This window comes from Canis lupus, chromosome 20, assembly GCF_048164855.1.
Source record: "Canis lupus baileyi chromosome 20, mCanLup2.hap1, whole genome shotgun sequence".
Taxonomy (NCBI): domain Eukaryota; kingdom Metazoa; phylum Chordata; class Mammalia; order Carnivora; family Canidae; genus Canis; species Canis lupus.
The window spans coordinates 15,107,415-15,134,298 of NC_132857.1; the positions used below are offsets into that span (position 1 = coordinate 15,107,415).

Consider the following 26,884-nt stretch of genomic DNA (forward strand, 5'->3'; position numbering starts at 1 on the left):
TTATAATATGCAAAAGTGGAGATAAAATCAAGTTCAACAATGGAGAATGGTTAATAAAATTAGGTATGTTAAAAAAAATTAGGTATGTTCATACCATAGACTATCACAGGTCTGCTAAAAAAATAAGGTTGATCTATATGAGCATGCACAAAAGGTTTTTTTTTTTTTTTAAGATTTATTTTATTCATTCAGAGAGAGCAAGAGAGAGGCAGAGACACAGGCAGAGACTCCATGCAGGAAGCCCGATGTGGGACTCGATCCCGGGTCTCCAGGATCACACCCCGGGCTGCAGGCGGCGCCAAACCGCTGCGCCACTGGGGCTGCCCCACAAAAGGTTTTATAGGATAAACTGCTGAGCAAAAAATGCAAGCTACAGAACAAAATATTCACTATGATCTAATTAAAAAAATAACACCCTCAATGATACACGTGTATAGATGTGTGCTTGTCTGTCTGTATAACTATGTTCCTGCGGTGTAGAGAAAAAAGCCTGGAAGAATAGGTTTCAAACTGTAAGAAAACTGTAAGAATAGATACAATTAGGGATAGGACTGGGGGAGAAGGATGAGGAGGGAGGACATTTGTTTTCAATAACCATGCTTGCATTTTATCCAATATGCATGTATTACTTCAATAATCTAAAAAAAAAAGTCAATGAAACCTAAAGGAAACTAAAAGACTAGAAATAACCTAAGTATCTTTCAGTTGGGGAATGGATAAAAAGTGTGACACATTCATACAATGGAATACTACTCAGCAATAAAAGGACTGAACTACAGATGCATAATAGCATGAGTGAATCTCAAATGCATTATGTTAAGTGAACTAAATCAGACCCCCATAATTACCTATTATCAAATTCAATTGATATGACATTCCAGAAAAGGTAAATGTCCCATGAGGACAAAAAACAAATTAGTAATTGTCAAAGGCTGGAGGTAGGGAGAGGGGTTGACTATAAAGGGGCACAGAAGAATTTACCAAATATAAATTATACCTTAAATCTTAAATCTAATTTCACAAAAAGTTTAGAATAGATCCTTATTTTCATTTTTTTAAAGGTAGAATTCAAAAAAAAAAATAAAGGTAGAATTCACTGTGAATTGTTCTGCCAGTTTAAAAAGAGATTTTATTATTTGAGAGATGGAGGTACAGAAAGCGAGGGAGAGAATCCTCAGGCAGACTCTCCGCTGAGCGCGGAGCCTAAAGCAAGGCTCGATCCTAGGATGTTGGGATCGTGACCTGAGCCGAAACTAGAGTTGGTCACTTAACCAACTGAGCCATCCAGGTGCCCCTGGTCTGCCAGTTTTGACAAATGGATATAGCTGTGTTATGTGTCACCAAAATCAAAATATATAACAATTCCATGTACACATCTGCCAAATTTTTTGCTAGGTATATTCCCTTGCATAATAAACATATTGTAATTTGTCTATTTACCCACTGATGGGCACTTGAATTACCTGAATTGTTTCGTTTTTGGCTATTACAAATGAAGTTGTTATGGACATTCCTGTGCAGGTCTTATATTGATATAGATTTTCATTTCTCTTGGGTAATGAGAAGAACAGAATGGCTGAATCATTTGGTAGGTGTATATATAGGTTATTAAGAAACTGCCAAACTGTTTTCCAAAGTAGATCTATGGGGATTCCTTGGATACAACATCAAAACACAATCTATAAAGAAAGAAAAATTGCAACCAGCCATTTCTCTTTGGAGTCTTGGTTCCTTTTAATGAGAAGTATTATTTATACACCATAGCCTGGGTGCTAAGGGCAGTCATCACTCCTGGGATGATCACTATTTCTAGATATTTTACTGGACAGAGTTAGGAAATGTATATATATTTTTAAAGATAAACTAGACTGATATTTCCAATTTCAATACATGTCTATAGGGTTTTTACTTCAATATTACAATTCAATTCTTTACTTTCATATTACATGTGTGTACTTTTCTCAAAGCCCAGTTTATAAGGACTCTAAATGCAATTAATCATTATGTGTACATTAAGTAACAAATACTTTTAACTGAGTAAAACATTTTAAGGCAAGCAAAATAGATTTTGTTCATGTGAAAATACAGACGCAAAGCTATGTATCTCAAAATTATTACATGCCCACTTGAAAAATATTTAGAATAATGGCTGATTTACAAAATATGAAATCACCATTGAGCCTTTCCTAAAATCCACTGTTTCTCTTACCAGTTCTGCAAAATCTGCAGCCTCCAAGTCACTCAATGCTGTGTCTAGCTCCATCTATGTGAAAAAAAAAAGTAACACAAAACATTTAACTCATATTATTTAGTGATGGCCTCATAAAAGTGCTTAATAATTAGCTGAAGAATTGAATAAGTATCTTTCTCCTTTGTGATAGTTAAGAAATTTCCCAAAATAGAACATGTTGTTTTTAAGTTTCAGAATTACAGAAAAAAGTTTATGTAACATATAGTTACTTCTCAATTAAATTTCAATTATTGCAAAATAAGCTTCACTCTGTATTCAATGCAAAATAAGTACAAGTTTAAAAATTGCTTTCTAGTTTTGAGTTAGAAAAATTTTGAACCTACTAAAATTCTTAGAGGAAAATAATCAATTTTAATATTCTCAATCTATTTCGAGGATTTTCTCTCCCCTCTATTAACTGTAAACAGATTCTTTGAAAATATCAACATTCCTTCTTGTGTCTTTCCTACATTCTATATAAAAGGACTCTTAATCTTTATTTAGGATTAAAACATGAAGGCAAGAGTTCCCCTGGAATCTGGCACAGTTTAGCTTCCCTACAGAGTTATTAGAAAAATCTTACTTAGGATTTAGCTTTCGTTTCTATGGAAATTGCCTGAACTCTTTCATGTATTTGTTCCTCCACGAAGCATTCACGATATAAAAACAGAATAATTTAATCTGTAGTTTAATCCGTAATGCATATATGTAAATTGAAAACTACTGGCAATTAAAGCTGGTATATATGCGATCTGTAGAAAAGAATCCTTTTTTTTCTTTTCCTTTTTCTTTTAAATGCCAAGGCACTCTCTGCAGGACTATTTCACAAACTGTGTCTTACTAACATGACAAAAGCTTTGGAAACATTAGTCATGCCTTTCAATGCTTTTCACACACTATGACTTATTACTCATTTGTGACCTACATTTTTCTGCATCTAGCAAATATTTCATGTACTCCTTTTTGGGGCTATAGTTCTCTTGTGAAAAACTAAAGGACAAAAAGAAAATTACCCACTTGTGGATTTTGATCTCACAAATACTAATGTTTAGTGGGTTGCTATTCTCACTACTGAGCTCTATAGGCTAATATACGATGTTACTGTAATTGTTTCTTCACATTCCTTAAAATAACAGGCAAAATATCTTTTCTCTTAATTATTCTGTTATACCTTAGAAAAAATGACATTAAGAAAAAGAATATCTGACAAAAGCAACACACTATATAATTATGATTTCTTAAAAGTATTATAAATTGGGATCCCTGGGTGGTGCAGCGGTTTGGCGCCTGCCTTTGGCCCAGGGCGCGATCCTGGAGACCAGGGATCGAATCCCATGTCGGGCTCCCGGTGCATGGAGCCTGCTTCTCCCTCTGCCTGTGTCTCTGCCTCTCTCTCTCTCTCTCTCTGTGACTATCATAAATAAATAAAAATTAAAAAAAAAGTATTATAAATTTGGAAGCTGCTTAAATTGTAAAGTAAGATGAAAGACCTAATTTTTATTTAGAAAGAAATATTTATCTTCGTCAGTTCACTGTACTGGATCTTCATTACCAATGGCTTCTTTTAACTCTGATCCACTATCCTGAAAATAACAAAAAGTCTAAAAAAGAGAGAAGATAAAAAATTACAAGGCAACTGGTTCTGATTTTTATTTATGACACCCAAGATTACCTTGATTTCCTGTGGAAGTGTGAGCCATCGAACTCCAGGGAGACTGTCTAAAAGCACTGCACTGGAAGCATCATATTGTTGTGCGCTTGGACAGGCACTGGATTGTAGTTTAGCAGGCTGAAGTGCTCTTTGAAAGAACAAGTTGAAAAAATGATCCAAACGAGGAACATTCTCAACCTGGCAAAAGGCACTGAAGAAACAAGAGCTGTAAGTCATAACAACATGTGAAAATGGTAGTTCTCTTGGGCATGTTCCTAAGGAAACTGGATCTTTCCCAACTACATAGGCTCTCTTCCTGACACCTTTTCCTTATGAAGAATTACTGCTCTAATGTTACTGATGGAATGTGTTACGAAATTCATTCCTGTCAGTATTTTTTAACCAAAAACCTACTTTCAAATGTATTGTATAGATGGTATTATGGAAGAATCACAGGGCTAACACAAGTGGTATATCTATGACAGAATGGGCTGAAGTACCTTTTTTGTAAAAAAAATAAGAAAAAAGAAGGAAGAAGAAGGAGAGGAAGAAAGCTGCTTTTACTTTATTTCTTTATTTAAATTTCCAGTATCTTTCAGGCAAGATCAAATAATAGATATTGAGCTTTGTAATAGGACATATCTGGCTTTGAATCTTACCACTGCTTTTACCAGTGGTAAAAAAAAAAAATCGCAGAAAAATCATCTAACCTTTCTCTGAACTTTTGTTTCCAACTCTGCAAATGGGGATAATACAACCTGACTCACATGTGAAGTACATAATAAGTACTTCTTACTTACTGAATACAGTAAGCACTTAATTAGCCTAAGTTATTTCTCCCTTTTTCACTAATGAAGGCAACACTATTGAAGAACTCAAAGAGAGAGAGAGAGAGAAAGAGAGAGAGAGAGAGAGGTAAAGAAGAGACAGACTAAACACTTGGTTTTAGCCATGCAAAAATAATATAGCATTGCCTGTAGCCATTCATTGGAATAGCCCACTTCAAAACACAGTAACTAGTATATATACCATTAATACATCAGAATAATAATCATGGATTCATTCAACAAATTGCTTGAGTGCCAACTATGTTCTAGGCACTATTCTCACTGTTGGAGGTATAATAGTAAAAATGTCAAGACAAAAGATAAGGTCTCTGCTTCTGTGGAGCTCACATTCTAATGGAGAAAGACAACAAGTGAACAAACAGTAAAAACATGAACTCGTACAAAGAACCATGCAGAGAATAGGATCAAGTGGATGGGTGGTGTGACTGGTTGGCTAATTTAGATAAAAAGTTGGGGAAGAGTCTTTGAGAATGGGCATTTAAGCTGAGATCCCAATGTCAAGACCCAGTGAGAGGAAAAAGCACAAAAGCCCTAAGTTGGGAACAAGCTTGGGCAGGGTACCAGCAGAACAGCACAGAGGGGTGGGTGGTTTGAGATCCGAAATCAGAAAGTCATGTAGGAGACAGATTATAATGTACAAAGATCACTTTAACTTCATTTGGAAACTAAGGTGGCAAGAAAACCAGTTAGGAGACTGCTGTAGAAGTAAGAGATGGTGGTGGCTGGACAAGGTAAGAGTGAAGATGGAGAGAAATGAATGATTTGAGATGTGTTTTAGAGACAGACTGTTTAGAATTTGCTGAAAGTTTGGCTGGGAATAGTGAAGGAAACATCTTTAATCTGATCATAAACTAAACTTTGTGAATATATTTTTTCTGTGCCTCACAGAAACTAACCAGTTTACAACTTAAAAAAATAATTAAGTCTTTGGACTTTTTAGTCATCATAATTTTTCACAGTGTGCCTTTAATATCTTTCATAATTAGAAAAAAACTTATTAGAAATTGCTACAAAATGACAACTAACAACATGTTGGATCCACACTGCTTCTTGGTCTTAAGAACTCAATGAAAAAAAAAAAAAAAAAAAAAAAAGAACTCAATGGATAGGGGATCCCTGGGTGGCTCAGCAGTTTAGCGCCTGCCTTTGGCCCCGGGGCGCGATCCTGGAGTCCCGGGATCGAGTCCCGCGTCGGGCTCCCTGCGTGGAGCCTGCTTCTCCCTCCTCCTGTGTCTCTGCCTCTCTCTCTCTCTCTCTCTATGTCTATAATAAATAAATAAATAAATCTTTAAAAAAAAAAAGGAACTCAATGGATCTTCACATTTACTATCTTAGTTTGCCTTTCAAATTCTCACTAGACTAAGAAACTAAAATTTGCTGCCAATTTTGTGATACTTCCAGGTATATGGAAACTAAATTTCAAAACGAAATTCACAGAAATTAAGAGTCCCTCTGCCCCCAACCTAGTTCATTGGAATTTGCAGAACAGCCTGAACTGAGTGTCTTAAAGTATGCAATTCACTGCAGGAATTTAATCTTTAATTATCTCTGATTTTATGAAAACAAAAAGTTTTAATTAAGGCAAAACATAGCAAGGTTTGCTCACCCAGTGTAAATTTAAGGAGATTGTTTACAACTGTATCCTTACTCTTCATTGGTTAAAATTTCCTTATTAATAAAAGGTAAAAGCACTGTTTGTGGTTGCCTGGCCTTTTGTAGTTCACACATTTAGAAAATGCTAATTAGTAACTGGGTTTGAGAGGGACGTGTGTCCTAAGAGGCTCTCAGAGGAGAAATTCTACAAACTAGACAATCCCAAAGGCACAGCCACAGAAAATTGTTTCAGGCTGCTTTGAGACTAGTGACAACAAAAAAGATCCGCAACAGACAGCTGACACCACTATGGTTTGGAAAAACATAAACAGCTTTTGGATTTTTATATTGATAGATTCCTAAGGCTTTGAAAGAAAAGGTATCATTTTAGCTCTCTGAAGTACTGGAACTTAGAAAAACCCCACAAACAGAAAAATCTATTTTTCATCTGTAATTTTATGGGTTCAAATGTTGAAGTTACCTCAAATTGCCTCCTTCAGATCAAGAAAGATGCATCATATTGTACTGCAAGGTTAAAAAAGCAAGAAGCAGGAAAATATGCATAATATGAGCCCACATATATTAAAAAAGAGAGTATGCACACCGTATTCATATTGTATAGAAAATAGGTGAAATGATACACATGAAACTAGTCAATACCTTCTTTACTGTGTCATTTATTTTAATAGTGCATTTTTTTACCAAAATTTTTTTTAACTAAGAAGAAATCACATTTTAGGATAGTGAATTTGACAATGCTCTTGTAAAATCAGAAGAAAACACAAACAACTTACTTAAAATCTTCTTACTCTTTTCTGTATCTGTTCTGAAATGCTCTTTCTTACATTTTCTACTACGGAAATACATCAAGTCAGAATATAATTGTTGTTCATCACTATTCACATTATTTCACTACACTAACATGAGACCAGAAATGAAAAAGCAAAGGATCATGCCTCGAAAATGTAAAATAAAGCAAGTAATAAAGGATGAAAAAATCAGAGGAAGAAGGAAAAAAACAAATAACTAACTTGCCAACCAAGAAAAAGTATTAAGTACAAAAGGAATTTAGAATCACATACTTAAAACTTGAGATTCATTTTTTAATGAGCATTGATATCTTCATTATTTTTTATATTATTTTTATTAACTTTAAATTTCAGTATAGTTAGCATACAGTGTTATGTTAGTTTCAAGTGTATAATATAGTAATTCAACAATTCCATACAATCAATGCTCATCACATCAAGTGTACTCCTTGATCCCCATCACCTATTTTCCCTACCTCCTCACCTACTCCCCTCCCCTCTGGTAACCATCAGTTTGTTCTCTGTGACTAAATGTTTTTTTTTTAAATACAAACCAACAAAAAACTTGAGATTCAACTCACAGAATTACTTACCTATCTAAAGAACCATACATAAATTTTAAGGTTTGGGCAACATCTTCTATCATATTCCTTAGCTGAGGAAGAGGAACTCTAAAAAAAGCAAAAATGCATTTGTTAAAAGAAGCAGAACATCTTTACATTTTATGTGTAAAGAATGTGAAAAGTCTGTGTGTCAACTACTATTAGTAAAGCTGTGTAAAAAGGTTGTTTACGGCTTTAGCAGTTGAAGACTCCGATGTCTAGATATGGAGTTCTAGCACTGGTCAAGTAGGGACTTTTATACCACCACCTAAACAGAAGTTACTTAAGCCTCTTTATGGTTTAGGTTCCTCATGTCTAAAGTGGGGCAATAGTCACTAAGCCCTTCTCAGATTCATTTTGAGAATTACATAAAATTAATGCATATAAAGTAGTGCAGTACCTGGGCCCACAGAAAAAAGTGCTAAATTCTTGATATTTTCCAGTATTACCCAGATCTCAAGTGAACCTCCAACTTCTTTGACAATACACCTCTAAGTGAAATAGAGAAAGGAAAGAAATAAATGGACTTAACATTGTTTTCAATGGAGCCTGATAAAATTTCTACAGAGTAGGTCTTATTATGCCTATTATATAATGGGTAAGTGGAGGTCTAAAAAATTAAGTAACTTGTGCAAGGACACAAAGGGAGTAGAACCTCCTGTGGGCAACCATCTTCTTAGCTCTGAAGTTATTCTCTTCTACTATCTCACAAGGATTTCCAGGTTGGGTTCCCATTATTCACTGCAGCCATCATAGGAAGACAATCCCTACTCCAAAAACACATGTCCCTGGGTTATACTCCCAATCTGGTTTTTCTGTGGTGTAGCACTCTTCTCATTTTGCTTGTAAAAGGCATAGTGGCAAAGAGGGGGATGCACAGACGTGGTATTAAGACAAATGAGAAAAAAAATCCCAGGGTGGCCACTTCAATCACAAACCACATGCACAGGATTGGAGGTACAAAGACCTGTCAACTGACAGTGAGGAGGTGCTTGCGCATGATCTCTTAACACTCTATTTCTCAGTTTGAATGAATTAGGAGAATAATTCCTATCTTTCATGGTTATGTGAAACAAGATGGAATGAGGAAAAAAGTTGGTACAGAGTGGAATAAAGGAGATCTTCAAATGCATTCCAATTTATAAGCCAAGTTCTCCAGGATAGGAATAACTAATATTTAAGGACACCCTCTATGCACACCACCCAGTAATAAAGATTGGAAAATTGGCTAGAGTATCCCCTATGTGGCACAACTTTGATCTGGAGCACAGCTGTGATAGCCTGTTTTTAGCTTCAGAGTAAAGCACCTCCTGGAAACTGTCTCTATCTGCATAATTAATTCGGCTGGTAGCATCAGAATTCAGAATGTGGCTGAGCAGCCTCTCTGCTCAGTTCCTTAGCTGGGCCTTTCTTTTCCCTGTCTACACTATATTTTAGCTCACCACTGCATTAACTGTTTTCTTTCTTCTACCTTTTGGGCAACTATAAAAGTGGAAAGACAAATGTTTTACCCCAGTATTACAACCTAAAGTAACTTATAATTGGTGTTCTCCAATTCTTGTAAACCTATATTTCAAAACAACTCAAGTTTTTCATAATCCAACTCACTGGCATAAGGCAGTACCCTAGCAGGGTTCATAAGAGTCTCTTTTTAGACAGAAAAATACAAATTAGTTGGTTAAAGAGAGACACCATGCTGTAATATGTCATAGCATCATTATTCTTCACATTAAACATTTGAACCACACAGGAAATACTTGGAGAAATGAAAATGAAAACACAGTGGTCCAAAATCTTGGGGATGCAGTAAAAGCTGTTCGAAGAGGGAAGTTTATATAGTAATACAGGCCTACGCCAACAAATTTTAAAAAGTATCAAGGAAATCTAACGTTACCCCTAAAGGAGCTAAAAAAGCAACAAAGCCCAAAGGCAATAGAAGGAAAAACATAATAAAGATGAGAGTGGAAACAAAATTTAAAAAAACCTTTGAACCATGCATTCATGATCAATCATATCTCTTCCTTTAAAAGAGAATTAGATACCTTTAAAACACAATTGTTTTGATATTTTTTCATTGTAGCCGCCTTAGGAGTTCCTGTCCCTGGTATAAAAACATGTCCACAAATTGTTCAGCACTCTTCCTCTCAAGAGGTAGAGTTTAATTACCCTCTCTCTGAGTGTGCGCTGCACTTAGTGACTCACTTCTAATAAATAGTATATGGTGAAAATGACTGAATCATTCTAAGACTAAGGTTCCTCTCTTTCTCTATTTTGAAGAAATCTATTTCTTTATCACTTGCTTTGGGGGAAGTTAGATGACACTTTGTGAGGACACTCAAGCAGCTCTATGGAGAGAACCATGTGGCAAGAAATTAAGGACTCCCAAAAATGGCCATCTGTGTAAATCATCCTGGAAACAGATACTCTAGCTCCAGTTAAGTCTTCAGATAACTGTATCCTTGGCCAACATTTTGACAGCAACCTTAAGACAGATCCTGAGCCAGAATCACCCAGCTAAGTTGCTCATGAATTCCTGACTCACAAAAATACTTATGAGATAATAAATGTCTACAAAAGTCCCTAAGTTTGATATAAATTGTTATCCAGTAATAGATAACTAATACACTGCTATATAATGAAAGAAATCTGGTTAACAATGTTAATAATAGAAAATATTCATATTCATGTTCAGATTGGCTGTATAATGCATTTTTTGAGGTCTACTTTATTCTTTCTTGGGAAACTTAAAGTAACACCAAAAGAAAAGTTGTCTAAATTGGTATTCTCTAAAATTGTGTCATCCACATACTATAGTGTTTATTTTGATATTTGATTATTATTTGGTAGACGATATATGATGATTCTATGGACCAAAAGGTTAACACTAAAATGTGTTTATAGCTTAACAGAAGTTGCCAAAAATTTTTTTAAAGCAAGGAAGAGGGGATTCCTGGGTGGCTTGGCGGTTTAGTGCCTGCCTTTGGCCCAGGGCGCGACCGTGGAGTCTCAGGATCGAGTTCCGCATCGGGCTCCCTGCATGGAGCCTGCTTCTCCCTCTGCCTGTGTCTCTGCCTCTCTCTCTCTCTATGTCTATCATGAATAAATAAATAAAATCTTAAAAAAATAATAATAAAGCAAGGAAGAGTCTAAATTCCAAGTTTTAAAATACCATTGAATAGGGACATAAGCCTAGTCTAACATGAGTTAAATCCTTCTCCTTGGGGCTGTTCTCCATATTCTTATTCCATTTTTCCTCAGCTTTTAGTGTCTTGTGACATTAGGGAAGTAATGTAGTAGAAAGAATTCAGACTCTCCTTCAATTTCCAATTCTGTTTCTTCCAAGTAATGTGACCTTTGGCAAGTTATTTAATCTTCTCTTGGTTTTACTTTCCTTATTTATAAAATGGGGCCAGAGATCATGAAGTACATCTGGAGCCGATTTTAAAGATTAAATGAGATTAATGAATGTAAAGTACCTAATGCAGTCCTTGGGTTCATGGTCTGCTCATCATAAATGCCAACCCAGTTCTTGCCTTGAACTATAAAAATAAGATATATTTCAAAATACATGCAAAAAGTTAAAAAGGAGAACATGATAATTAAGACAAAACATTAGAGAAGTTACTCAATTTTTTAAAAATATTTTTTTATTTACTTGAGAGAGAAAGAAAGAGAGTGAGCACAGAGAAGGGGAAAGAAGCAGACCCCCACTGAGCAGAAAGCTCGATGCGGGGTTCGATCCCAGGTCCCTGGGATCATGACCTGAGCCAAAGGCAGATGCTTGACTGACTGAACCACCTATGCGCCCTGAGAAATCACTTTAAAGTTAAATATTTGTTACAGCTGACCCTTGAATAGTGCAGGGGTTGGGGTGCCAACACCCCAGGCAGTTGAAAATCCAAGTATAACTTTTTAACTCCTCCCAAACTTAAGTACTAATAGCCTACTATTGACTGGATGCCTTATTGACAACATAAACAGTTGATTACCACATATGTTGTATGTCATATGTATTATATACTGTATTCTTACAATAAAGCAAGCTAGAGAAAACATTATTAAGAAAATTATAAGAGAAATGCCATATGTTTGTATCATCTGTTTAAGATGAATCATCTATTTGCTAGTTCCTATGTCAATACTGTCTTATATAATATAAAAAAAACATAGATGTTACATGTATTACTAACACTAGATGTTCAAAATGAAAAGATATTAAAAACAAATTCATATTTATTTACATACAATTCGTGCATTAATAATGAAGCAGGAGCAATATGATTACTTTATGGTAGCCTAGTGTAATTGACAGTGTTGCTTCATGACAGCCTAACTCATACACTAGAGAACGAATCATTATAACATTTTTGGGGTATACCATATTATATTCATAATACAGTACTGGAAATGCTTACATTTTTTAAAAAAACGTCACTTACCTATGATGATAGATTGATATGCAGTTTTCCCCCATTATAAGAAAGAGAGGCATACTATTTGGTCATGTAATTTTTTGAAAGCAAAGTTATAAAACAGTAAGAAAACTAACACATTATTAATTTTATATTAAATATCAATCACCCTAAGGATAGATTATTCCCTTCCACCAGAGTCTTATACATGGTGGTCTACAGGATGTCTACTTAGATGATGATGATGATGATGACACAGTTCTTGCTGTACAATTATTAGATTTTCACATGAAGACACATATATGTATAATAGATACGTTTATCAGCTATATGTATGATGATTACTTGTTATTCATTAAGTGAAAGTGGGTCATCATAAAGATCTTCATTCTCATCATCTTAATATGGAGTAGGCTGAGGAGGAGGAGGGGTTGGTCTTGTGGTTTCAGGAGTGGAAGAGGCAAGATGTGGAGATGAAAGGATAGGAAGGATGGGCAGGCACACTCAGTGTAACTTTACAGAAATATGTGGTAATTTCTCTGCTTTTTCATTTCTCTGAAAACATCTCTGTATGATATCAAGCCTTCTTAAACCATTTGCTTTATTATCCATGCTCATATCATAGAAGGGTCCATGTCATAAAAGAAGTCAAAAGCAGTCCTGAAAAATCAGAACCCTTCTGCCAGATTGTCTAGTATCCATTTGTTTTCTGGCACTGCTTCTTTTATGTCTTCTCCCTCAGCATCTAGCACTGGTTCAGAAGTACTCATTTCCATCCATCAAGTCATCTTTTATTCATTCCTCTGGTGTGGGATCCCTCTATTAGCTATTGAATTTCTCTAAGATCTCTATCTTGAAACCCTTCACCTCTCCTGGCCTGCCACCTTTTTGCCATATCCACAATCTCTTTCATGATTTCCTTGATTGGCTCTGTCAGAAATCCTGTGAAGTCATGCACAGTATCTTCTCCAGCAGGAATTTATTGTTTCGGGCTTGATGGCTTTCATGGCCTTTTCTGTAACAACAATAGCATCTTCAATGGTGTAATCCTTCCAGACTTTCATGATGTTCTCTCCAGTGAGGTTCTCTTCCATAGCATTGACAATCCTTTCCATAGAGTACCGTGTGTAAGGAGCCCTAGAGGCTGAATTGGAGATGTTGTGTTTGGGGGCAAATATATTAACATCTTTGGTGTTGAACTCATGGGGTTCTGGGTGGCCAGGGTCATTGTCCAATATCAAAAGAATTTTCAAAGGCAAAGTATTTCCTGACCTTAGGGACAAAGTTTCAATGGAACCACTCCAGAAAAAAGGTTCTCACTGTCCAGGTTTTCTTGCTATACAACCAAAAGACTGGCAGCTGGTTTTTATCTTTTTCCTTCAAGGTTGAGGTTTAGGAACTTTATAGATAAGGGCAGTCCTGATTTTAAAGTCCTGATTTGACTGTATTTGCACAAAACAGCAGTTAGCCTATTCCTTCCTGCCTTATATCTTGGTGCTCACTTTTCTTCTTTACTAATGTCCTATCCAACCAATATTCCCCCCCCCCCCCAGAATAGGACACTTTTGTTGGTATTAAAAACCTTGAGGCAGATATCCTTTCTCTTACTGGTTTTCTTAATGGCATCTGGGAACTCATCTGTTGTCTCTTATCAGCAGAACCTGCTTCTCCTGCTGTCTTGACATTTTTTAAACTAAACCTCCTTGTAAAATTGTCAAGCTGTCCTTTGCTGGCATTAAAGTCTTCCACTTTGGATCCTTCACCTTATTTTTGCCTTAAGTTGTCATATAATGACTTTTTTTCTCAAATCATATTAGAGTCTATAGGTATGCTTTTCTTTTCTTTTTTTAATTTTTTTTTCTTTATTTATGATAGTCACACAGAGAGAGAGAGAGAGAGAGAGAGAGAGAGGCAGAGACACAGGCAGAGGGAGAAGCAGGCTCCATGCACCGGGAGCCCGACGTAGGATTCAATCCCGGGTCTCCAGGATCGCGCCCTGGGCCAAAGGCAGGCGCCAAACCACTGCGCCACCCAGGGATCCCCAGGTATGCTTTTCTTATAGCAATCCTATGCCTACATAAAAGCTGCATCTTCAATACAAGATAAAAAGATATATCACAAAAAGTGCAGTGTTTTGCACCTGCTGGCATAACTACAATGACAGTTTCACGAATTTCCTTTTCTTTTTCACAATGGCCCACATGCTGGATTTATTTATCTTGAAATGGTGGGCAACTGCAGTTGCAGACCTCCATCTACAGTATATATCAAGTAATTTGACTTTGTGTAATGTCATAACTTTTCTCTGCTTCTTGGAAGCACTTCTAGCATTACTACTAGCACTTCATATGAGTCTCATGGTGTTATTCAAGGTTTACATTATTGCACTAACACTAAACACAATGAAAAATATGCAAGAACTGTGAGAAATCACTTTTTTTACTGTAATATACAATTTACTGGAAAGACCAACTGGTCACATGGAGATGATCAGTGTCACAGAGAGTTGCAAGCAGATAATCATTAAGACTTGAGCTCACTGTGATAGCAATAGGAGGTGGCTGTAAAATTATTACAGCAGTATGCAATATAGTTAATTTTATGCAGTTATGATTTAATACTGCATCTTTACATTTGTTCACATTTCTCTCAACTGTGAACTGCTCCATCTAAGTGTTTGTATGAGTAAGTTTTGATAAATGTTAACTTTTAATAATAAGACTTATGTATATTGTACGGTAGTAATGATAATAAAAAAGGCTAGTATCTACATATATTTTATGCATTCATGATATTATACCTTTTTCACAATTTTTTCAATATTACTAGGCTACACAGTTCATCTTTAAGTTTTTTCATACTGTTACAAATCTCCAAAAAAATCTTTCAATATATTTATTGAAAAAACCCCACATATAAGTGGATCAATGCAATTCGAACCCATATTGTTCAAGGGTCAAATGTATTTTGCCAAAGGTGCTGAATATCAGGGCCAAATACCTTTCTGCTTGACCTTTAGTTCTCCAAAATTCCCAACAGTAAAAAACTGTGAACACATAAAATCCAAATCACAATCTTGTCAAAAGTTTGAGCAGAGGAGGTCTTCTCTCAGCCACCTCTCTACTGGCCAAATCTCAGAAGGAAATGTATTAAAAGCCCTGCCTTACTAATTGTTCCCACCACTTTTCTGTTTTTAATGAACTAATTATTTTGAGAGAGAATGAGAGCAAGCAAGTAGAATAAATGGCAGAGGAAGAGAAAATTTCAAGCAGGCTCCATGCTCAGCACACAACCTGATGCATGGCCTGATCCCAGGACCCTGAATTCATGACCTGAGCCGAAATCAAGAGTTGGACACTTAACCAACTGAGCCACCTTAGTGCCCCTTCTCTGTATTCTTAATTCTAAATTAACACGGTAGCTACCGCACTGGTGCAACAAATCTTTAAATGGTAAAACTGTTTGAAGGAGTTTGTTTTTGACAAAAATGGCATAATTTTAATGAAACAGACTTTGTTAGCAGTATTTTAGAAATCATTTTAAGGTCAAAAAAAAAAAGATCTCAACTTACTCTTCAGCAGGCAGGCCAATTAACAACAACTTGTCAGATTCTTTCCAATAAGCCACATGGATTTGTCTCCCATTTAAAAGAAGGGATGAGCTAAGAAAAAATAGAGTGAAAGTAAAGTTAGAATATCTTTAAATGTCATAAAATTATAAACAGTCACTCATAAAAGATTACACATGGTTTGATTTAAGAACTGCATGCTTAATGAAGCAAATTTCTTGGCATATACCTAACTGCCACATAGAAAAGACAAGTAATTATATAACAACAAAAATATACCCTGAAATATTTTTTTAAAACCTACAAAAAGCTCTAGGTCAAACAAAAGTAGACCTATTACAGTAATAAGTACTGAAATTCTTTCACTAACATTAGGTGATTGTATGCTATTTTTCTCAAAAGAAAGTTTCCAATAGTAGGCCAATTTTTTTTAAGATTTTATTTATTTATTAATGAGGGACACACACACACAAAGAAAGAGAGAGAGAGAGAGAGAGAGAGAGAGAGACAGGCAGAGGGAGAAGCAGGCTCCATGCAGGGAGCCCGACGTGGGACTCGATCCTGGGACTCCAGGATCACATCCTGGGCCGAAGGCAGGTGCTAAACCGCTGAGCCACCCAGGGATCCTAGTATGCCAATTTAACAAATATTTTCTCACTGCTTATTTATGAACATGATTTATTAAGAGAAACTACAAAGAAAGGAAGACACGGTCTCGGCTCACAAGATAATAATTCAATACAGGACACATAAATAAACAAGTAACTAAAATGTAAGTCAGATTTAAACACGTTCTCAAGGGAACTTTTTTTTAAAAAAGTTTTATTTATTTATTCATGAGAGATACAGAGAGAGTGAGAGAGACACAGAGACATAGGCAGAGAGAGAAAGAAGCAGGCTCTCCTGCAAGGAGCCCGATGCAGAACTCGATCCCGGACCCTGGAATCATGCCTTGAGCCGAAGGCAGAAGCTCAACCGCTGAGCCACCCAGGCATCTCTCTCAAGGAAACTTTTAGAATAATGTATATATTCATTGTGATGATGGTTTCAGGGTCTATACATCTCTGTCAAAACTCATCAGATTGTATATTTTACATATATGCAATTTACTGTACTTTAATCAAGTTGGAAAACAAATTAAATATGTTCTTTAAAGAGATATAATAATGAACTATGAAAACATAGAGAGCATAATGATTCCATCCTGTAGTGTGGGTAGGTGGTGGGAAGAAAAGAAAATAAACACATATTCAGTGTTTTATTTCTTTAAATGAGAATACATGTATTAGGTTTTATTTGTTGAGTCCTTAGGATATAATGTACCTTTTATACTGCAATAGATCAGTGTGTAGATTTTAAACATGAATTGCTAAATAGACTTTTTTTCAAAAGGAATATTATTTTTGCCCTAATAAAGCTTAAATATATATATGCTTTTTGACAAATATTAGATTCTTTGTATAGTCAGATATTAATATCACTATAGATTTAAAATAGTGTGTACAATAAGACACACATATTGCTAAGGAGTCATTTTCATATTTATTGTTTCAAAAAAAATTTTCTACCTATTTTTACTGTTTCCCACATGTTTAATCAATATCTTATCATTAATAACAAGACCTAAATATCAAATAACATCTACCCTTTAAAGTAAAAAGAAATAAATCAAATCCACATGGAGAAACTTAAAACAAATTTTATTTCCAAAAAGATTAAAATGGAGGCCTGCACCTTGAAAACATTATACTGAGAAGCATCACAAGTAACCACATATTATGATTTCATTCACATGAAATGTCCAGTACAGGTGTTTTGTTTTGTTTTTATGGCATGAAAATATTCTAAAATTGACTCTCATGCTGGTTGCACAAATCTGCAAATATACAATCACCAACTCATGCACTTTAAATGGGCAAACTGTAAGATAAATGAACTATATCTCAATAAAGCTGTTTAAAAAAACAAAAGGAGGTCAGTAACATGTTTTTTCCCACATCATTAATTTATATGATTTCCTTTAATGCTAAAATGTATTATTTTTTACTATTACTGTTATTTTTATTATAGTCAAATGCATACTATTTGCTAGACATTATGATTCTTTTAATCTAATCCTCTACAGGCATTACCATCACTATTTTTTTTAGATGTTAGATTTTTATTTAAATTCCAATTATTTAATATACACTGTAATATTAGTGTCAGGTGTACAATATAGGGATTCAATACTTCCATATATTGCGCAGAGCTCAAGATAACATGTGCACTGCTTGATCCCCATCTCCTAGTTAGCCCACCCCCTCCCTACTATGTCCCTCCTGGTAACCAGCAGTCTGTTCTCTGTAGTTAAGAGTTTGTTTCTTTGCTTTTCTCTCTCATTTTATCTTCCCTTTGCTCGCTTGTTTCTTAAATTTCACAAGTGAGTGAAGTCACTTGGTATTTGTCTTTCTCTGACTTATTTTGCTTAGCATAATACTCTCTAGCACCATCCATGTCATTGCAAAGATAAAGACTACACTAAAAAAGAGAAATACAGGCCAATATCTCTGATAAGTATAAATGCAAAAATTCTCAATAAACTACTAGGAAACCAAATCCAACAATACACTTTAAAAAAGCATTCACCATGATTAAGTGGTGGATTTATTCCTGGGTTGCCAGGGTGGTTCAATATTTGCAAATCAATCAATGTGATTGATACATACATTAATAAAAGAAAGGATAAGAACCATATCATTTCAGTAGATGCAGAAAAAGCATTTGACAAAGTATTATATTCACTCATGATAAAAATCCTCAACAAAGTAGGTTTAGGGAGACTATACCTCAATTATCATAAAGGCCATATATAAGAAAAAACCCAGCTAATTATCATCCTCAAAGGGGAAAACAGAGCTTTTCTTCTACTACCAGGAACAAGACAGGGATGTCCACTCTCACCACTGTTATTTAACATAGTACTGGAAGTCCAAGCCTCAGCGATTACACAACGAAAAGAAATAAACGGCATCCAAATCAACAAGGAGGAAGTAAAACTCACTATTTGCAGATGATATCAAACTCTGTATAGAAAACCCAAAAAATTCCACCAAAAAACTCCACCAAAAAACTGCTTCAACTGATATACTAATTCAGTGTATCAGCAGAATACAAAATCAACATACAGAAATATGTTGCATTTCTCTACACCAATAATGAAGCAGCAGCAGAAGAAATTAAGGAATCAATCCCATTTACAATTGCACCAAAACCCATAAGATACCTAGGAATAAAACTAACCAAAGATGTAAAAGACCTGTACTATGAAAACTACAAAGCACTGATGAAAGCAACTGAAGACATCACAAAGAAATGGGAAGACATTTCATGCTCATGGATGGAAAGAACAAATATTGTTAAAATGTCTATACTACAATCGATACATTTAATGCAATCCCTATCAAAATACCACAGCATTTTTCACAGAGCTAGAACTATCAATCCTAAAATTTTTATGAACCACAAAAGATCCTAAATAATGAAAACAATCTTGAAAAAGAAAAGCAAAGCAGGAGGCATCACAATTCTGGACTTCAAGTTCTATTACAAAGCTGTAGTGATCAAAACAGTTTGGTACTGCCAAAAAAACAGACATATAGATCAGTGGAACAGAACAGAAAATGCAGAAATGAACCCGCACCTATATGGTCAGTTAATCTTTAACAAAGAGGAAAGAATATCCAAAGGGAAAAAGATAGTGTCTTCAACAAATGGTATTGGGAAAACTGGTCAGCTACATGCAAAAGAATGAAACTGGACCACTTCCTTACACTATTCACAAAAATAGACTCAAACTGGATTAAAGACCTAAATGTGAGGGGCACCTGGATGGCTCAGTGGCTGAGTGACTTTGGCTCAGGTCATAATCCTGGGGTCCTGGGATTGAGTCCTGCATCAGGGTCCCTGCAGGGAGCCTAGCCTGCTTCTCCCTTGGCCTATGTCTCTGCCCCTCTCTCTATGTTTCTCATGAATAAATAAATAAAATATTAAAAAAAAAAAAAAGACCTAAATGTGAGACCTGAAATCATAAAAGTAGGAAAAAATATAAGCAGTAACTCCCTTGACACCAGTTGTAGAAATATTTTTCTAGATAGGTCTCCTTAGCAAGGGAAACAAAAGTAAAAATAAACTATTGGGAGGGATATCATCAAAATAAAAAGCTGCAAAGGAAACCATCAATAAAACTAAAAGGCAACCTATGGAAGAATGGGAGAAGATATTTGCAAATGATATATCTGAAAAAGGATTACTATTCAAAATCCATAAGGAGCTTATAAAATTGAATGCCCCCAAAATGAATAATCCAATTAAAAAATGGGCAAAAGACATGAATAGACATTTTCCCAAAGAAGACATCCAGATGGCAACAGACACATGAAAAGATGCTCAACATCAATTACCATCAGGGAAATCCAAATCAATACTACAATGAGGTATCCCCTCACCCCTGTCAGAATGGTAAAATCAACAATAGAAGAAACAATAGGTGCTTGGTGGAGAAAAGGGAAACTTCTTGCACTGTTGGGAATGCAAACTGGTGCAGATACACTGGGAAACAGTATAGAAGTTCCACAAAAAGTTAAAAATAGAACTACTCTATGATCCAGCAATTACTACTAGGTATTTACCCAAAGAATACAAAACCACAAATTCAAAAATGATACATATACCGTGATGTTTATAGCAGCATTATCTACAATAGCTAAATTATGAAAAGTGCCCAATGTCCATTGACTGATGAATGGATAGAAAAGATGTGTGTGTGGGGTGTGTGTATATAAATGGAATATTACTCAGCCATAAAAAATAAAAATCTTGCCATTTGCAATGATGTAGATGGAGCTAAAGTTAGAAAAAAAAAGTATCATAAGATTTCACTTAAAATGTTTTTTTGAATGCAAATTTAGACACTAAATGTAGCCTCAGTTACTGAAGTCTTAAAAATGAGCCCTATGATTAAATATAACTTTTATTTAGGAAAACAAGGAAATTCTTTCTACTGTATTGCAGATCTTATCTTTTAAAATCACAGAAGTGTCATTTTTATCAGAAGACGGTAAAAGTTAAAGCCTTAAAAAATCCAACTTTATATTTTATGTATTGTGGGGCTCTTAAAATCTGAGATAAATGTTTTTTGTAAAGCCCAAAATTGTTGAGTTAAGAAAGAAAAATGGGTTGTAATCCCTAGATTTTATTAAAAAACAAACAAACAACAAAAAACTCAAAAGTTTTGAGCACTCTCCTCCCATAACTTAAATGTGGCATTTCAAAGTCAGGGCTTAACAAATCAATGTGGAATGGAATATGTGGCTCTATAACTGACTATATGGTGTATTCTGTTTTTCCAAAGGTTATTTCACAGAAGTCTTGCTTTTTTATCATTGAGTGAACCTGCACAGGTAATACTGCATTCTGACTCCTCTTCTTAAAGTGTTTATGTTTTCTATCTTTTTCTGTCATAGTTGTAAACAGACTATTTTGAACTACAAGAAAAATTCAGTGTTCAGTCATTTTTACCAATCAAAAAAGTATTGCCTAGCAAGTTAATAATCAAGAGAAAATTATGTAAAAGCCTAGACTCAACATAATGCCATGCTCAAGAGATACCACCTTCATGAATAAATTCTAAACTATAGGTCATTTGTCCAACTCTGCTATGTAGTGTGCCAAAACACCACATCTACAGCTGTATTGAGAACCTATACCTCTATATAGGTGACTGGTAGAAATAACTTGGGTGAGAAACAAAATACCTGCAGATATCACATTTGCTGTACAGTTATCTATACGATAGATATAAGTATATTTGTATAATAGACACTTATCTTAGTATTTTGTCAGAACCAAGGTACAGAACTTGCAAGAAATAGAATTAAAGTTAAATTAAAATCAATTCTTACCTAGTAACTTGTGTCCCAGTTACATTTTCCAACATGTCACAGAGTGTAAGAAATATTCCTCTCACACTTTTAAGTTTCTGAGATGCATCAGATACTGGACAATGATAAAGAATTTCCTGCTATTAAATGAAAACAAACACAAATGATCAACCCCCCATATTTTTCAACCATTATTTTGGTAATGGAAAGTTCAGATTCTACTATTAAGAAAAGAACAAAAAAAAAAAAAGAAAAAAGAAAAAAATAAAAAAAAAAAAAGAAAAGAACAAAAAAATGAATCCTTTCAACTTCAGAGGTAGTTTAATCCAAACAAACACAAAGAGGGAACTATGTCTGGAATTTTAACACATTACCATGTATTTAAAACACTACGTCTGAAAGTAAGTTACAGACTGTCAAAGCTGGTTATAATACTAAAACATATACTGAGTAGGACAATGATTAGTTAGAATAATTCAAGTAATTTCACTGTTTTAAACTTTAATCTCCTTTACAATAAACTCTTATATTTTTCATTATACAAATTTTCGTACCTCCTCTAGTAGCATATCTACACAGATGCCACATGTAACTATGAGAGTCTTTAAATTTAATTACTTTCATTATTGACATTTAAAAGATGATCTTCGTCATCTTTGGTGAAATCATCATTAAATCTTTACTTAAACCCAAGACAATACTACAGTTAAAATTACAAACTAAGTATATAAAATTATAGTAGCACAGACAGAAAGTAGTATTATGATGTTAAAATATCTGTCTTATATTTAAAAGTGTTTGCCCACCGCAAATTAATCTGAGTTTAAACTTTAAAAGAAAGCACATTATAAATTATGGAAAAAAATAGATCTATAAGATAATTTTTAAAAACTTAATTTTTTTTTATTTTTAAGAAGAGCATGTTCCCAGTAAACAGTTTCACAAAATAAAATAAATTTCAAAATCAGGATGTGCATTGTGCTAGAACTTCTATACAAAAGGATGAATCAGTCTGTATCTTACTTTTTTGTTATGACTTAAAACAACATGCTGTTTTTCTCACAAGGCAAATTAAAACCTGGCAATATAAAAATTTCTAAATAGAAACCATAGAGAATTCGGAGTAGCTCCCAGTAATGCTATTTAATATTTAATATCCCTAAATATTAATACAGCTACTATGGAAAGCCCAAACTCCTAAAATACATTTTTTCCTTGGTTCTCTCTCTAAAGCGTTTTCTACATCTTGTTTTGGTCTCTCTTTACAAGAAATAATTATGTGACTTAGTGTCCATGTCTTGGCAACTTTTACATTAGGACAAATATAAATGATAAACTGGACACACCTTTTTTAATACTTATTAAGCACATTCAGCACATGCAAATTGCTATAGAATATGTTGGTCAAATACACTCTGCCTAACACTCAAATTTTCTTGCAATATTTCTAAGGTAAAAACAGTTATAAAAATTTTATCTTTAGAAATTAAGCCAAATATCAGTTAAGATCTTCAGTCATGCTTACTTAACATATTTAAACCTTGACTAGAAAATACACATTGCATTTAGCCAAATATTAAACACCACTTTAAACAAATAACCATATAGTAGTCTTTGATTAGGTTCTTGAAATTTCCAAATCTCATAACTCTTTTTTCTACCTCTGCAGCAACCAGCCCAGAAAGCCTCACTATTAAGGACCTGGCATACTCTACAGTTCCTAATCAATTTAATTAGCTGTATTTTTAGGTACTTGTTAGTAGCATGCATTTGCAGCAGCTCCCACTCTGTACAGTAAGAATAAAAAGCCTCTCCTAATTATAGTGTTGATAGAGAGCTGTCAGCAGACAGAGACCTGTTCATTTGAGAAACATCTACACATTTTCCCATGGAAAGAAAGGCAAAGATGACAAAAGGTCTCAGCGGTATTCTGCTTCAAGATGACCTATTAAGTTTCAGGGTGCTACCATCCCAGAATTTTGTTGTGTGTTTTATAGAATAAATAGTTAATTTTCTCACTTGTTTTAAAAGTATAAAGGACAATTAATACATGCAAGAACTCAGAATAATTAATTTTAAGTCCCTATATTTTCAGAACACAGAAAATTACAAAAAATACATGTAAGTAAATCCCTTCTTTTCCATTTCAGTTATTGATGAAATTTTGTTATACGAAGATGCAACACAAGGAAATGCACGCCTTGGATAAAATGGCTTTGGCAATGAGAATAGAGCCTGCAAGGACTTCAGGAGCAAAGAAATGTAAATTAGTAAAAACTTCTTAGATCTCACTTCTGTTTGAAGCATTATGGTAAACTAAATGCTTTGAGAGACCCTCATGCTGTAAAACAAATAGAGTTATGGCTAGAACATAACTTGTTGAACTGCCGGATATGTAAGAAGTAGAGAGGCTTCTAAGGACATCTTCTCCATACCCTTTCAATCCCCTTCCCTGGAACTGCTTTGCAAGCTGCAAAGCAAACAAACTGCAATCCCATCCCTCAGCTGGGACTGGTGGACAGAAGGAGAGAGGCAGGGATGTCTTGAGGGTTGATGCCTACAATAGTGTCAACCAGGACACTGAGTATTGGGGCTAACCTAGGACCACTGTGTTAAACCCGGACTCTTATAGAGGCCTGAAGTACCCTAGGTCAGTGGCAGAAACAGAGGAAGCAAATTCTCTCTGGAGGAATTCTTTGCCACTTTCCGATCATAGGACTCCCAGAGATAAAATTGAGCAGTAAGTCTAGTAGGTGATCATCAAGGACACAAGAAGGCAAACCACCACACATCAGAGTCCTCTTAGGACATAGAGATGGAAGAATGGGCAGATACAGAATAGAAAAGAACACAGAATATGTATGAAATACTTAGAGAAATAAAGTATAGAATCACTAAGACAAGCAAGCAACAAGAGACTAGGCAATATGGAATATGACCAGGAATATGGCAGATTTGAAATGTAGATTAAAGACTTTTCAGGAACTCCTCAAAATGAAATTTTTAAAATAGAAAACACAATAGAGAGATTAAAAACAGTTTGAACATAGCAGAAGCAAGAAATCAAACAAAGAAAATAAAAGATTCCTTATAGAGGAACGACTGATGGTAGACTTAACCACAATCATTTAAGTCAGAAGACCAAGGAATACTATCTTCAAAGAGATTAGAGAAAATAACTTTCTACCTGAATAAGCAATGCCATGTGTCAACTTCATCTTCTTCCTCACTACATAGAAAATCTACATTTTCTTACCTCCTTGCATTGAGAGAAGTTCATATAACTAGTTCTAGGCACTAGAACATGGGCAGAAGTGGTTTAAGCTAGGACTCTGAAGAACTGTCTCATGGGATATTAGATGCTTTTTCTCTTTTCTCCTTGGTGAACTAGATGTAAACAATCCAATGGAGGATTCTGAAGCCTTTGGAAATCATGGAACTGCTAGATGAAGGGCTCCAACCACTGAGCCACATGAGCAGGAACATTTATATTGAAATGAGAAATAAACTATTATGTTAAGCCACTGAGACATCAAGGTTGTTACAGCAATTGGCCTATTCTGACCAATGCAATGTAGAATTACAAAGCACCTTTCAAGAAGAGGTGAAAAAAACACTATCGGATAAGTAACAACAAAAAGAATTCAACATCGAGAGACTTTCACTATAAAGAAATGCCTAAAATATGTCTTAAGAAGAAGAAAAATGATCAAATAAGGAAAGTCTGAAATGGAAGAAAGAATAGTGAGTAAAGAAAATGGTAGAATGTATGTAAATTTAAAGGTTTATTTGTTTGAAGTATAATGCATAAACCGTGCATTTTATAATGTATTACTTACATGTTTTATAACGTATATAGTAGAATAATAATAAATAGTAGTAGGACTAGTATAATTATCCCCAATTTCTGAAATTAAAGAATAACAGCATGGGACATCTGGGTGGCTCAGTCGGTTAAGCATCTGACTCTTGATTTCAGCTCAGGTCATGATCTCAGGGTCCTGAGACTGAGCTCCACATTGGGCTCTGAGCTGGGTGTAGAGCCTGCTTAAGATTCTCTCTCTCCCTCTCCATCTGCCCCACTTCCCTAATCCCTGCTGGTGTGTGTGCACACTCTCTCTCTAAAGTATATAAATAAATCTTTTTAAATAATGATAGCACTAAAATGCTGAGGAAAATAGCATGTATGTGAAGAGTGAATAGTTGGAAATAAGGTGTACTAAGGACCTTGAATTATTTTGAAAAAGAGTTAAGGTAGTGTATAGAATCTGCTAAGACAAATATAAGATTTTAAGAGCAATCACCAAAAAAATAGAGCATAGAGCAACCAATGATAGAGAAGAAAAATATTATGGAATAAGTAGCTCAAAAAGAATTCTTTAAAGAAGATGGTAGAAACAAATTCCAGTATTTCAGTATAATCTGTATAAATGGATTCAATTAGGCTTGTCAGAAGACTGCTATGTGTAAGAGACATATCAAAATAATAAAGACAAAATAATAAAGAATAACTGAAAAAAGTGGTTATTCACTTGAAAGGCTATAAAAGAGTCTTATTCTCTTTCTTTGCACTTTTGAGAAAGCACTCACCTCTTCCTTTGATGTTTCTGAGTCGAGCTGCAGTGTGAGATACATAACGATGTGAGGAGTGTTTAGGATATTTTGCTGGATACCTTCAACTTCTTCTCCCCATAGAAGTTTGACTAAATCACTTGTGTTAGACTGTGCCTTTTTCTGTCTTGGTTGAGTTGTTTCCTTTTTCACAGCATATGCATTTTCAAATGTCAGTTTTACCTTAACAAAACAATGTGTTAATTTTTCAACAAGAGAAGGTCAGCTGCAGTTTTCACAAAGAAGGGTCTGTACATGCACAGACATTTAGGTATGCTGAATACAGCTAAAAATCATCCTAGAATATGAGCTCTTTGATGGCTAGGAATATGTATTCTATTTACATTTGTATTCCCAGCTCCTCGCCTAGTTTTTGGCATATATTATTACTACAGAATTTGGCACATATTATATTTGGCACATATTATATTTATTGAGTAAATTTATAATTCTCTGTACAAAAATTTATTTACTTAATCACTGTATTCTAAGTTACTGACAACAAAGAAATGCCATGGAAAAACAAAAATTCATAAGATCATATAATTTCAAAAAGAGGAACACTGTATTATGAATGCTGATAGCTCATCTGGGAAGGGTAAAGGAAGAGATTCAGGAGTAAGAGGAACTGCATACAAC

General features: G+C 34.8%; 1 protein-coding gene across 4 annotated transcripts in view; it reads right to left on the reverse strand.

Moving 5' to 3' along the window:
• Positions 1–26,884, reverse strand: part of INTU (inturned planar cell polarity protein) — an 83,315-nt gene that overhangs the window by 17,598 nt on the left and 38,833 nt on the right. For 2 of the 4 annotated variants that reach the window (XM_072788477.1, XM_072788480.1), the window contains exons 4-9: positions 26,225–26,428; positions 21,656–21,774; positions 15,717–15,806; positions 7,725–7,802; positions 3,903–4,092; positions 2,210–2,263 (exon numbers count right to left, since the gene is read on the reverse strand). In XM_072788477.1, the coding sequence (XP_072644578.1) occupies positions 2,210–2,263; positions 3,903–4,092; positions 7,725–7,802; positions 15,717–15,806; positions 21,656–21,774; positions 26,225–26,428 (735 nt within the window). The remainder of the gene's footprint in view (positions 1–2,209; positions 2,264–3,902; positions 4,093–7,724; positions 7,803–15,716; positions 15,807–21,655; positions 21,775–26,224; positions 26,429–26,884) is intronic. The other 2 variants (XM_072788478.1, XM_072788479.1) reach the window with 2 other exon arrangements.